This window comes from Electrona antarctica, assembly GCF_951216825.1.
Source record: "Electrona antarctica genome assembly, chromosome: 20".
Classification (NCBI taxonomy): Eukaryota; Metazoa; Chordata; class Actinopteri; order Myctophiformes; family Myctophidae; genus Electrona; species Electrona antarctica.
In genome coordinates this window covers 13,052,755-13,068,065 of record NC_136801.1, presented here as the reverse complement: position 1 = coordinate 13,068,065, position 15,311 = coordinate 13,052,755, and the positions used below count along the sequence as shown (strand labels likewise).

At 42.3% G+C, this 15,311-nt stretch overlaps 1 protein-coding gene across 1 annotated transcript; it reads right to left on the bottom strand.

Moving 5' to 3' along the window:
• Positions 1-1,133: 1,133 nt before the first annotated feature.
• kif9 (kinesin family member 9) lies at positions 1,134-15,026 on the bottom strand (the record flags this gene model as incomplete). The annotated part of the gene is made up of 18 exons (XM_079489321.1): positions 1,134-1,397; positions 2,081-2,185; positions 2,886-3,004; positions 4,464-4,643; positions 5,715-5,926; positions 6,247-6,414; positions 6,849-6,994; positions 8,283-8,390; positions 9,106-9,174; positions 10,185-10,262; positions 10,942-11,006; positions 11,762-11,909; positions 12,062-12,154; positions 12,297-12,380; positions 12,999-13,238; positions 13,471-13,577; positions 14,420-14,585; positions 14,931-15,026. 18 exons carry the CDS (start codon positions 15,024-15,026, stop codon positions 1,302-1,304), a joined length of 2,280 nt encoding a protein of 759 aa, XP_079345447.1. The 3' UTR covers positions 1,134-1,301.
• Positions 15,027-15,311: the final 285 nt, after the last annotated feature.

Sequence of the window (15,311 nt, the reverse complement as noted above, 5' to 3'; positions counted from 1 at the left end):
GCCGTATATGGTCATTGAGGGGCGGTCGCTAAAGCTGGCCCCGCCCCTCATCCTGGGACTGCGGTAAAAAATGGTCTGCTTTTCCTGCCCGGCAAAAGCCAGCCCTGCTGTGATTGGCTGGTTGGTTGTGAAAGTGTCAAGTGATGGTGATGTTTCCACATGTATGTCTTCTTGGCCTCTTGGCAGGCAGCCATGAGCCAGCATCTCCATCTGTAGCTCAGCTGGTTTCTTTTCTTATTTCCCATACGAATCACGATACATAATGGGCCTTCAGTTGTCGTCTGTCTTGACTTGTCATCCTGCTGTGGTTGGTAACTTGGTTGTTAGTGAGTGATTGAGGAATATTGAAACCATAATTCCTAATTTAATAATCAGCTCATTTCAACTGGCCAGAGGAGCTGGCCTGGGAAGTCTTAACACGTCAGGGTTCCAGCCATTTACATTACCATTGAGTCACCTCAAACCTTTGAAGCCTAGCAGTAGGTGTAAACCTGATTACATATCTTTTGTAACATGTGAAGACCCAGACTGGGTTTATCCTGCTTCAATTTATGATGTTTATTCTGTCATCATATGAATCACAAAGGATTGTTTCTGTGCATAAAGCTGCACACTATATGTGACTTTCCTTCCTCTTCTACCCCGAATTTGAAGCTGACATTTTTACTGTTGAGCAGTTGAGCTAATAGAGCTTGCTCGGGGGATAAATTGAATCTTGACCATCAGGTCAAAAAAGGTGGCTGCCAGAATTGGGTTCTGTAGCTGTTTTAGAACGTGAGAAAGCCCTGCCCGCGCTACTACCAGCAGCTGGCAGGGTAAAAAGAGCGCTCCCTCGGAAATGGTCTCCTACAAACACAGGACAATCAATGTGTAGCCTACAACCAAAGATGTCTACAGGACGGTGAATGTGTAGCCTACAACCAAGATGTCTATTTTGTGGTTCAGGAATAATACATTATATACCCATTTACTATTTACTATTTTATTGTTGCATTGTGTATTTTGTTTATTGATCAAATTAATGAATTTTCAAAAATCTCTCAGTTCAAAAACATAATTGAGGGTGCAGATTATTTAAAAAACAAAATAATAACTTCAGAGAATTATCTGAGAATAACAATAGTACTGCTGTACCCACATACATGTATAATGATGATTACATTTGCATATGTCAATCCAGAATCTGATGAAATGGTATGAAAACAAAATAGGTCCATAATTTAGGGACCTTTTATTTTATTGTTCCGCTTGCAGGTTTTTGCATGGGAGTCATAGTAGTTCAGCTGCACACAGATCTGTCTTTAAGTGACAGGGAGAATTGGAGGCAGTCTTTTGTGTCCGGAACCCCTGGATGAGCTCCTTAGTACTGGAGACCGAGATAAGGCTCTGTTGTATCGCTGTAGAGACAATAAGACTTTAGGAACAGACCTATTAGCTGAATTTCTTCTATGCCGATAATTGTACACTGGCCAATCAGGCAAGGAGATATGCTCCACCCATTATAATGCGTTTTAAAGTTAAAGATATTATAAGTGATATTTTTTGGTCAACACAACTATATTCTGATAGTAATCATTGTTATAGTCTCCAGCTGTTTAATAAACAGATAATACAGTTTCAGCCAGGGGGGTTGAAACATTTCAGTCAGGAAAAAGTACCCATTTATCAGTTTCAATTTTATAGTTTTCCAGTTCCAATTTTGTCGGCTCATCACTTCCAATTTCACTTGTTTGATCTGTATTCTGTACAAGTTCTCTCTCCTGATTGGATATAGGCATCCCAACCTGAAAATGCGTTTTCTGTTTAATAAAGAGCAGGAGAGACGTTACTGCAATGCAGCAATGACATGAGTACTATCAAATGTGTATTTAAACAAAAAACGTATTGGATACACTTATTTTAACAAAAAATACATTACTTAAATACACTACCTTTAAAACATTGTTTTTGGTGTGTACGGTCTTTTGATTATTACTTAGTGTATGTATAAACCTGTGTGGAATGGACCACTAATGTGATATGACATAAATTATTCAGTATTATTACAGGTTAGTAGATTTGAGAAGGAGGCACCACCCACCCGTTGCACGGTCTTGTGGTGAGCATTATAGAAGGACACAGCGCTAGGACTGTCTGCCATCACTTCACACTGCAGCCGCTCAAAGTGATCATGGTCATCCTCCTCCTGAGAACACAGGACAATCTCAGTAAATCATTCATCTTGCAAATTGTGCCTGAGTTAAGTTTCCAGGACACTTAAGGACAGCATCCACTGCTTTGCAGTGTAGTATAATGCATTTATGTCAGGTGGAAATGCTTAATTCCCAGCAGGGTGGGTTTATAGATAGCTTCTAGACTCAGAGGAAGAAGTGATTTGAAATCCCTCTCTCATCAGCTTTCAGTTCATGTCCTATCAGACAGGTATTTGGAAGAATTATGGCAATAGCATCATCATGTTCATGTTAGTGTACTGTAAATTCAACATCGCCATATACTGTAGCTTCACCTGAGCCAGATAAACCACATAATTACATTAATAAATCCAGATTTGGATAAACCTTTCTTATGTCCACTCCACTCCTCTGGTATAAAGATATGCATATTGTTTCTGTCGGATGGAAACCTCATATGTCCCAAACTGTTCCTTTTCAGGTTTCAAATTGAAGTATCTTGTCATTGAAGTATCTTGTCATACAAGATACTTTTGTGTGACACTGTAGTATGATCAAGTAGAGCGCTAATTAACGAAAAAACACAAAAAGTTAAAATATGGAGATAAAAGAATTCTGCCTGACACCGTATTCACTGTTACATATTATATATTTATATATATATGTCCTGCTGCAATGGCTTCAGTCCCTCAGGTTTAGGTACAGCAAACTCACCAGAGCCAGGGCTCTGTCCACAGGTATGAGTCCAGGCTGGATGGGGCCTCCTCCTGTCCTAAGCACAGCATGCACCCCCTCAGACAGTAGGAAGCATTCATTGTACCAACTTTCAAAGTCTGAAACACATGCGGGAAAGGTAGTAGAATGCAAAGATTATGATGTTTAGGAAGGTATTATTATTCTAAAGTACATACAGCCGACCTCGGACCAGTTGAGGAAATCACACATTTGAGGCTTTAACCTTTGCTTTTATGACATCTCTGAGACCATTCATGTCTTATGGAAGATGCTTCTAAACACGTATTCAATTGCTAGTTTGACCACTTCAAATAACCAAACATAGCCGATCTACAAGCTTGTAGATCTGCTATCTTCTGTGTGCACTGCACAATTGCTGGTCTCGGACAGGAACAAACTGCAGGTTGAAAAGGCCCTCAGCTTTGAACTCGGTAGAATCTGCACCTGGCTCGCTGATAACAAATTATCTTTACACCTGGGAAAAACTGAATCCATTCTCTTTGGATCAAATAGTAATCTCAGCAAGGCAGATGGCTTAGAGTGGGTGACAATATTATTACACGAAAAGACTCTAGGCAGAAATTACCTGCCTAGAGTACAGCATCTTGCAATGGGTCTGGTCCACAAGATTCGACCACCAAGATACCCATGTACCTGTCTAAATACTTCCTTAAGTCCACACCACAACACCAGAGGGAGTTCAACAAACCATGCGCAACCCAGATTCGGCACAAACAAGGGACTAAATTCATTTCGCTCCTATGCCACCAAAATGTGGAACGCCCTAGTCATTAAGACATGCAAATCCCTTGACTCCTTCAAAACCGCTCTCAAAGGGCACCTACGGACGGCTGCAATTCAAAACTGGCCCCCGTAAAATCTGAATCCCCCACCCACCCCTTTTTCCCCTCACTGTATATGTTTTTTTTCCACCTTTTTACCCCTTCTATGATGATTTCCTGTTTTTGGCTATAGTGTATACTGTATTTGTATGTCTCTAAATGTTATGATGAATTGAACATGGTGGACCCTATTGTAAACAAGTGCAATGCTTCATGGTGTCGTGTCATCCACAGTTAACAGTTTTGTATTGAGTTGTGCTTGAAATGTACTGTAATTCTGCAATCTGTTAATACATACTTCAATCAATCAATCAAAAACATGCTTTCATAGAAGACATGCTGGATTCTATGGAATCCAAATGAAATAAGTCATGGCGACTAAAAACGTTAATCTCAAAATGAGCAAATAAGGATACACTTACACCCCCTAGACTTAATAAAAAGTGAGTTGGCTTTGTACTTGGACCGCTTTTTTTCTTCCATATATCAAATCTCTTTGCCAAAAATAGCCGAACTACAAGCCCAGGACGCATTGCGTTGTGACGTGTCGTGGGCTTGTAGATCAGCTTCTTGTCCCTCCTTATTTGATTGATGGAATGAATACTTTAATTAAAACCAAAAAATTAAATACTCTGTTTTTATTCATATATACAGAGTATAATTTAGCACAAAAAGCCCCCAGGGGAGGATGGGGGGTATTTGTGTTGGAACTGACCGGTGAGTAGGCGCACCCTGCACTGGTCCACCAGATGTCTGCAGTAGTTCACCTCCGTCTTGGTGGAGCACAGCTCCTCGAACCTCTGACGGTACTCAGACTTCAGCTCTCTGAGACGCAGCATCAGGGTCACCTCTGGCTCGTCCAGCACCAGGTCCCCTTCTTCACTCACAAACTGACCTATACACACACACACACACACTCTTGTTATATGCCTGTTTGTCAGTGTTTATTTGTAAAATATTCAGAGTGTGTAGTTGCAGTAGTACTGTATGTTATTGGCATCTAGACGTGAATATCTCTGCTGTCGGGAAGAAACCACCTAACTCCAAAATGTTCATTTTTTCAGGAAATAAAAAATATAACTTTTTCATGAAATGAAGAAAACCTTATATTTTGAAAACCAAGCAATACTGCCTCATCAAAATATATTGTTGTTTTTTTTGTACTGTATTGCAGGGGTTCTGGCTGGAAAATTGTACATAGGTGCCGGAGAGGGGGTCATTTGGGTCTGAATGTCCCCGCACAATTGGGGAATGACTATAGTCCAAGAGGAATATTAGCAAGAGAGGCCAACTTTGCTTTACTTCCCGTATCTGCGTGAGGTGGGCGGTAACATTATTAGGAGACGGGAAGAATGTTGGAGTCTATTCATTTCCAATGGGAGAGTGAACGTGAACACAGCTTCTGAACCATTCCTTAACTCCATGGAGACTGAACTAAATACTGGACCCAATCATCACAAGGCACACAATATTTACAAGATATTCATACTAAAATGGCTTCTTTTCAAATCAGGAGAAAATCTACTTTGTTAATGACATTTCGTTATCCCAGCAACAAACTCTCGCGAGATTTTCTCTCTGTCCATCTGCAATTTGACGGACAACACATAGGGAGAGAAGCAAACCACGCCTACTATATTTAGGAGACCATTTGAAGGCTTTGTGTACCATTTCGCCTCTAGTGGCGCCAATGAAGGTCGCCCATCTTCATACATAGACCATCTTTCCTATAGTCTATCTATTTATTTTTCCCGACTGCCATTTTGTTGCGCAATCGTCGTTGTATATTGGCTACCGCTGCATGCTTGCCTCTCACCACAATGACCATTCTTTTTTTGGGGGCTTTTTATGCCTTTATTGATAGGGAACAGTAGACAGACAGGAAAGGAGGAGAGAGATGGGGAGTGACACGTGGCAAGGGCCGTCGGGCTCGGGAGTCGAACCCGCGGTGTGAAGTGTGAAGTACTTTGAGACGCTCTCCAGTCGTTGTATTGTCGAATGGACAGTGCCGTGCGGTCAATCTCTCTTTTGGCCGCGTTGACCTCGTCGGTGAGCTGTCGGAGGCGGCCGCGGCGCTCCACCAGCCGGGCCTTGTTCTCCTTCAGCAGGCGGTTGAGCTCGCTGCCCTGCTCCGCCTTGAAATCCTCAAAGGCCTCTGCTTTGGGTGGAGGGGAGCTACTGTATGAGGAGAGCACACATGCAGCGGATTATAGGCTTAGGATGTGAATCACAAGGATGTTCGCCATTATAATAAACCCCATCCGTGACCCGGTATGTCTCATAATAATGCAAAGAGTTAATGCATTCATATCTTTGCACTATTATGCACTTTTTTGCACTGAAGAAACCCCGCCCCTCATTCATGCATTTATCCCACTCCCAGTAAGCAGATAGGTCCAATCCATAAACCATAACCATATCAGTCAGTCAGTCAGTCAGTCGCACACACACGGCCGTACACACGCACGCACGCACGCACACACACGCACAACTCCTACTCAGGGCCGGTGGGCTGTGGTTCCTGTGTGTCCTGGCTCTCTGTGTCAGCTTCACAGCTCTGCTGTTCTCTCTCATGTGTGTGGGCGGGACTCTGCATGGATGCGGGCACCGCCTCCACTGATGCTTCCAAAACAGGGCCTCCCTCTGCTGCCTGTTTCTTGCTTTGGCTAGTCAATCGAACAGAATCGAACATCGAAAGAGAATGGAGATTCTAAGTATGAATTATACTTAAATGCTTAAATGTATCCTTGGATGCAACGCGTTGTGAACTTGAAGATATCATACGACAGAGCATACATTAGGTAGGATCATGTTTTTGTATTAACCACCACGGTCGCAGAAATCACATTTCATTTGATTTTGAAATCAAAGACCAAAGACTAGGCTAGTCAATCAAGTCTATTTATGAAACCTAGGGAAAAGGTTTAATCTGCAACACAATTTGTTCACATTACAGTGTATAGTGGGGGTCCCTGCTTCATATTTCTCTCAACTAAGGAATCATTGGCCTGAAAAACGTTGAAGATCCCTGCACTAGAATGTTTCCACTATACAATTCCTCCCCCGCTCCCTCTCGATTCCCCATTAACCTGTTAATCACCTTGTCGTGACTGCTGCATCCTTGGTCTTCTTGGCTTTGACGTTTCCCACAGATGGGGGGCGACCGTGTCTCTCCAATGGCACTGCCACCCCTACCCCAAAGCCACTGCTCTGCAGCTTCCCCACGCCGCCTTTGGACTCCCGCAGCTGGAAATGATTTATGGGATGTTATCCAGTCAAAAGTCTATATCCAATCATGTGATGAACACTATTAGTGCCTCATAGTCAGCCCATGTCATTCAATAGAATAAAATGGGATGCATTCATGCTAAATCAATGGGTGGGGCCCTCTGGGCCTCTCCATTATGCTGTCTCCCTCTCACCTTTCCTTCTATTCTGTTCCCTCTCAATGAAGAGAACAATGCAATGAGGAGTCAACCACCCATTATCCTTAAAAAAAAACCTTGATGTTTATCGGTGAATTTATAATTGACTGACCTTGTCCTTGTCAGCACCTGCACTCTCGTCTTCCTCCACCAAGTTGTGGGATTGATGTAGCAGATCTCTCACTCTCTGCTCCTGTTCCCTGGTCGTGTGTGTGTGGTGTGTGCGCACACACACACACACACACACACACACACACACACACACACACACACACACACACACACACACACACACACACACACACACAAATTCTTAGTCTAGCCAATGTTTTTGCCCAGAATTCTGAATGCGAATAAGTCAAGTTTTTGAATGTGAAGTGAACTGTTGGTTTGGAGCACACTCACTGCACAGCGAGTCGGAACTGGACAAACACTTCATGGAGCTGTCTGACACTTATTATCTGTGATTCCATGTGAAGACAAAAGATGAAGACAAAGATAAGTATTAAAGGGTAAGTCAATGGGGAACATATTTTGAATTATAAAACAACTATTTTTGAAATTCTCGCCCACCTTTGGAGTTACATCATGGCAAGGTAACTATAGTCTACACAATCCAAACCTCTACCAAAGTGGCCCAGCCTGGACCACTAGCCAATAATGCACCTTTGCACACAATAACACCTGGACCGTCCAGGTGTTATTGTGTGCAAAAGTGCATTATTGGCTATTTCCCCTACCATAAGCCCTCAATGGGGGTTGGGTTTTTGTGCTAATTCGCTTATTTCCATCGAAATAAGTAGTAAAGTGTGCCGCTTGGCATACTATTTACATTATGAAGAGAGGATATACAAAAATACTGAGCGATGGAAATAAGCAAATTAGCACAACACCCCATAGCCCCATTCAATTCAATGCAATTCAATACAATTCACTGAGGGCTTATGGTAGGGGAAATAGCCAATAATGCACTTTTGCACAAAATAACACCTGGACCTCTTTGGTGGGGACGTAACAACTACAAATAAAGGTAAGAAAGCCTTTTAGTATGGAATTCTCCTTATATGAGACAAGTTGATGACAGTGGTGGATGTCATGTGCTCTCTCACACTGATCTCCTCCAGGTTTCCCTCCTCTAGGTATCTCTGCACCTGGCTGCGGCTCTCGGCTACCTGGGCCTCGGACAGCGTGTCGTAGGGGGTGCCGGGGTGGCTGGCCTGGTGAAGGGTTCACAGTTACACACTGGGCATGTCAGCGTTTCAAATAATTATTCAATTAACTCAAATGTTCGAGTTAACGAATAAGCCGGTGGTTCCGAAACTGGGGGCCGCGACCCCTGGGGGTTCCCAAATGTTTTGGGACGTCCCCAGATGATTAGCTTGATGAAATGTGCAACTTTAAACAAACCAACAAACAGTATAGAGGGTATGCGCATGCTTAAAGTGAATGGGACATCGAGTGGCAAATCGAGTGGCAAAGCAACAGGCAAAGTGAGTTTAACATTGTTTAATGTTGTTTAATTCAATCAGATAGGACTTTTCTGTGTGGATGTTTGCAGCTGTCAAGGCCAGAAAGTAGTTTTTTGCCACTCAGTAGGAGTTCCTGCATAACTTCCGGGTTTGATGATGATGTCACGCGCATACCCTCTATAAGTGTATACTCTGTATTTTCACATTTCTAAAGTGACAATTTGAGGACTTTTAATACCTCCAAAAAGAAAACTATTGCGAGACATTGTGTGAGCTTGTAGATCGCCTATATATCTGTAGCCTCGTGTAGACATATCTGTGGAACTGAGTCAAACAAAATGTAAAGCCTCAACTCTATTTCAACTCAATTCCAAGTGCTTGTCAAGGTGGGTGTCCCCAGTTCAGTTTTGGGGGGGGTCACGGCCTGAAACATTTGGGAACCCTTGGGATAAGCAATACTCACCAGTGTATTCTGTATAGACAGCTTCTGTTTCAGCATTTGAACCTCCTTCTGAAGTGTCTTGATCTGAAGCTAAACACAATCATATATATTCAATCATGTTACGTTTTCATGTTGATATGCCCCTCTCTGCTCTGTACTTGGCACACATTGATCTCTGTACAACACTCTCAGGAGACTATAGTCTCTCTCGACAGACTGTTGAGGACGCTGTTTTTCCTTTGTTTTGACAATGGGTTCCCAGATTGGTACAACACTAATGCCAACTGCACCAACAATATGGTCAATGCCACCATGACATCATCGCGTCAGTATATATGTGTACAGCAACCTGAAGTTTAAAGTGTTAAAGTGTTTAAAGCACCTTAGACAAAGTTATCATTGTGAGTCTACAAATCCTTTGTTGATGATCTAAAATCCACATGGTTGTCTGCAGGTATATGTTCTTCATTCGTTTTCATTGTTTTTACACGCTATATGCACGTTAGTTCTGGTCTGTAAGCAACGCAAAGTGGTTCAATTGTAACACACGCCATGCCATATCATAACATAATAATTTGTATATTTGGCATATATATTGGCCAATGGTTCAGTCAGCTGTTCTAAATCAGATTGGGGTTGTATAACAACAACTCAATCAATCAAGCTTTCCATCTTTTTTGTGTAATCAATGTATTTTCCCATTGAACTGACTCAAACGCTCGAACATATGTTTGATACATTTTCTTATCACATCCATGTTATGAAAACAATGTTGCTTCAATTAAATATAATTGATTTAAGCTGAAAATCTGTTTAATGGTGTTTTTCTTAGTGTTGTTAGCTGGCACATGCCGTTACAATTAGTCCCATATGCACAACAAATGTAACATTGGAACAGCGTCCACTTTTGGTTTAATAACTCCAGATCTGTTTCATCATTTGAAAAACTGTAGGTCCTTTGCCTGCAAATATTACATATGTGGGTACTAAATAGATCGCTGAGTAAAAGAGTGAAAAGTGCAAAACGTTACAATTACGGCGGCTCTCCCCTACTCATTAATCATTAATCAATGACATGTGAAAGTTTCAAAAGTCCTCACCGCTGGGTCTAAGTGTTCGTTAACAGCTGGGTCACTCTGGACGCGCTTCATTCTGCTGGCAAAACGCAGAGTGGAAAGCTGCAAAGAGCACATTCATGACCAGCACCATGGTCACTCATGTATGGTTGAAACAAATTGTCGATAAAGAAGACCCCCACAACCAGTCTTAGATACAGTGGACCATTCTAGACTGTGCTTCAATGTACCTTATTGAACGGTAGTGAATAACAAAGACTCTGGTGACCTGTAATGTAATCATGTCAAGACTGTGGTGTACTCGTTTTGTCTTTTTTTTTTTTGTGTGTGTGTGTGTGTGTGTGTGTGTGTGTGTGTGTGTGTTTGTTTGTTTTTTGTCTGTGCATTGTAATGTCCGTATTGTGGTTCTTGTTGTTTTCCTATGTTATGTTGAAAAAAGAAAAATGTGTGGTTCTATATACATTGAATTGTGATTGAACAGTTGTGAAATCTCAGAGCCTCAATAAAAATACATTGAAAAAAAACAAAAAGAAGACCCCCACTTTTTCAGTGATTCTCAACCTGTGTGTTGGCACCCCTAGATGACAGTAAAGTGACATTTTAAGGACTTTTAATACCAAATACCTAAAAATAAAAAGAGGGGAAATAAATTAAATAAAAAAGACCATTACTGCATCAAAAGTAATCAACAAAACTGTACGAATATGATTATTTTGGGGGTCCCGGCCTGAAAAGGTTGAAAACCACTGTTTTACATCCCACTGTATTTCCCAATACTTACTGTCTCTTCAATCTGTGCTGCTTCCCCATATATGTTGGCCACAAGTACAGTGTTGCAGTTCCCACCTACAGAGAAAGACACAATAAATAGTGCTATGCTACTGAAATAGCAGAATTGTGTCTAATATTGTTGTGATTAATTCAGGTCTGAATAGAAAAAACTATTTTGCTTTCGGCCTCACTATATGATAGAATTGAAAACTGAAAACACATTCCTATTGTCAGTGGAGAATTTGGTGAAGCTGACAACCTTACCCTAGCCTGGGATCAAAACCATTTTCGGGTTTCTGATCCGGTCTGGAGCGGAAATAACATTAGATTCGATCAGGTGATCAGGCGACCAGAACCCATGACCTCCAAAATGATTCCATTGTGTTAAATTTGGTATAATCATTTTATTTATTTTGGTATAATAACTGGTATAGGCCCTATCCATATTTTTGAGTGGTGCAAACCACTCCAACAACCAGCTTTGTCTGTATCTATGTTTGTGTACCTGTGTACGTGTCCGTGCACAGGTGAGCATGGTTACTGGTCACTGACATTACGTCAGACCACAGCTGATCAGGCTATATAAGACCTTGCACCACTCAGTTCACACGGGTGTGATTTTTTATTTTAACTCGTAGCATGACCAGCGAGACTAAACTAATTGATTCACATTGTGTGTGGAACAAAAACTATGCGACGCCAAACGGAACACACCACCAGAACCCAATTGTTTTTCCTTTTTTCTCAGTTTTAGAATGAATATCAGGCTTTCCTCCGTGGTGATGCCTGGAAATAAAACGTCTGTGTTTCCGAGGCTACGTTAACCTTACCCAGTGAGTCTTTGAGGGCGTGTGTCAGCTTGCTCTGTCTGAAGGGAACGTGGTCCCTGTGGTGGTCTGCTAGGGCCAAGATGGTCTGCTCCAGGAAGGACAGAGACCTGTTGATGTACATGGCCTCCCTCACCACCTGACCCTCAGACTGCAAAGGGAGGAGGGAGGGACACAGCTTGAAACAAAGTTGTTTTGATTTGAAGTGGGGTTTTCAAAGAGTGCAATGTTTTTGTTATAGCTAAAGATGAGTTCCACTCACAGTTTAGCATAAAAGACAGCTATATGAATGTATAAACTTACCCCAGTCTTACCCAGCCTTTCAGAACCTGCCAGGTCCACCAGATTCAGCTTTGAGGAGACGTACTTCGCATCGGACAGAATGTGGGAGCGAGACTGTGTAACATTGGAAACATGGAACTCCATATTAACTATATTCAATAGCACTCAATAGTCAGACATCAAGTACCTTTTAACCAAATTAATTACCTCAGTAGGTATAGTATAGTGAAGATGCAGTTAACGACAGGTGTATTACCTCAATATGCACAGTGAAGATGCAGTGAGACCTGGAGGAATTCTTGTTCAGGGCATGAGCTCCGATGATGCGGTTCATCTCTCCCTGAGAGAACGTTTGAGAGTCATTTTGACATTCAACTAACGCAACAAATATTTAAGCTGGTTCAAGGACCCCCAAATGTATTATGGCATGGCCAGACTAATAGGAGAGGACTGTGAGTTCTCTCAAAAGTTCTCACTAGAGTTCTCAAAAAATGTATATGCATGTACCTGTACCGTATAGTGTCGCAGTCCCGCCCCCTTTCATGATGACGAGCTCCCTGCAAGACGATCCAAGTTGGCTTTGACCGAGGCTTACAGGTCTTTACTCTTTAAATAAATACTTTATGAAATGTATAATGGGAAAAATGAATTGGAAATTGTCTTCCGGTTCGCTCATCAGGGGCAGGACTGAAACGCTCTATATGCTGCCCATCTGAAAATAAATTTGTGGCAGGCACTGCAAGATTTGCCCCACGTGCAACGTGTTGTGAGCTTGGCAATTTCAAATACATTTCAAATTAATAGCCACGCGGGGTCCATGTACGTTCTGGCAGTTGGTTTTCCCTTTTGAAACCACAATGAAAAAAGCACACAGCACACAACACAACACAACACAACACAACACAACACAACACAACACAACACAACACAACACAACACAACACAACACAACACAGACCTCAAACAGCAGGTTGAAGGCCTCCTCTTCAGAGTGGACAGGGTGCAGAGACAGACCTCTAATGGAGACCCCTCCTCCGCCTGTCTCCTCCACCACTGCCAGTGGTGCCCCTGCGGCCGGGCCTGGGCGACCCCGCACCGAGGAGGACAGCAGGTCCACCAGGGTCTCGTTGTAGATTTCCAGGAAGGAGAGACGCACAGAAAAGGCGTGGTCAGACCGCCTCTGCACCTCCTGAAACACCTGAACGCAGAATGCGACAGAAGGGCAAAGACAAATTGTACATGGCAATGGCAGATGGAATAAAGCATGAGAGAAAATACTGTGTGCCTCATGATGGTGTACTTGTGATTAAGATCCCTCTCTTTGGACATGTGTCTCCTTCAGTGGGGTTTCGTCTCAATTTGACAAAAAAACTATGGAGAAACTGGCCATTCTATTCTAGAGCCCAACATTTCTGACAGGATAAAGATACCTCCTGAAGGGCCCGTGGAATGATGCCTCTTTGCTTGTAGGATTCTGTGGTTCCTGTCATAGTGTAGGTCTTCCCGGCACCTGTCTGCCCGAAGCACATCACAGTACCTGGGAGACATGCAGGACAAAGCAAGAAATTAATAACTTTATTTGATGGAATCACTTTCAGTATCTTAGGCGGCGGCGCAGTCACATACAGTATAAAGGTATATAGAAGAAAGGTGTGTGTGTGTGTGTGTGTGTGTGTGTGTGTGTGTGTGTGTGTGTGTGTGTGTGTGTGTGTGTGTGTGTGTGTGTGTGTGTGTGTGTGTGTGTGTGTGTGTGTGTGTGTGTGACTGTGTGTGTGTGTGTGTGTGTGTGTGTGTGTGTGTGTGTGAGAGAGAGAAAGAGAGAGTCTATGATCTAATCTCGCAAATCGCTAGTCGCAGCGCCAAACTCATGCATGCAGCCAGTAAGCGAAGGAAACCATTTTTTCAAATCAACCTCATGGCATGTGCCATGCAGCCCACTTTACATTTCAAACCGGTGGTTTACATACCGGTAACTCTACTAGAACCACAGATTTCCTGGGATTCCTTGGATCATGACTCAATTCCTCATAGGCTATGTCATTTCCTCCTAACTATATTTTCCACCATTTTGCATTTTCCTCATAACACCATTTTTGCTCCTGCTCCTACAGATTTTGTCCAAAACTCATAAAAACCGGTACACATTAGCTCTGTAATATGACAAATAGTTTTCACATCCCAGAGCAATTGCTTATAAATTGCCAAATTCATGCCAATTTTTTATCACAATGCAGAGCCAAACATGATTTCACTTAGACCCATAAGGGGCACCACAACACAACAAATGAATGAGAGAATGATTGAAGGGTGGACTAGGTTTATTTATAACTGATTTACCTACTCTACTATTGATTGGAGGTATTCAAACCACAGACATACCATTGTAGCCATCCAGTGCTCGCAGCACGACCCCTCGACCCACGCGGGCGTACACCTCCTCTTGGGACACATGATGCAGGACACCGTCCAACCGGAACGACCGAGAACTTAGCTGGTTGTTCACCGCCATCACTCTGGAGCCTTTCCTCTGGTAGACATTTAATGTCTGACAGAAGAAGGACAAGAAGACAACGAATAGCAACATTCATTTCAAAGAGCACTTTGGCTGACAACTTGGATTTGGTCCAATCCATTCCTGTCTTTTCAAGTGACTCATGCAAAGATATTAAAACTACTAACAAATCCGCAGTCACTTGTTTTACATGAAGTGAAGATACCAAGCTTACTAACTGAGGTGATCAAACAAAAGATAACAATTTCAACAGCGGTGTTGCAGCACATTACACTTAACTTCACCTGGCTTGATCAAATGTTTTCAGTTATTGTTTCACTTTTTCTGCCTAACATTCTGAATCCACGTGAAACCATAAGGTAGGCCTTTTGATCTCACCTGTCCATCAGGCAGGTATTCAATGAGATCTTGGGCAAACTTTGCCGTTGGTCTTGTGCGCACAAAGACGCTCACTCCGTTCCCACCAGCCTTCATATCGCCTCTTTCTGCAAAATCATTACTTTTCAATTAAATTCAAATGAGCTATATTGGCATGAGAAAACATACGTTTACATTGCAAGTGTCAAAAAATAATAAAAAATATTTAAGAAAATAAATGGGGAAAGTAGGTAGAGTTGGAGGGGTTACAGTATTGTGTTAAAGAGCTATATATGTCACATTGCAATGTTTATAGGGTAAAGCTTTTTGAGACAAATAGCAGCAATCTTTAGCAGTCACTTTTGGGACGATTTCACAATTAGCATTTTCCCAAAAACTAAT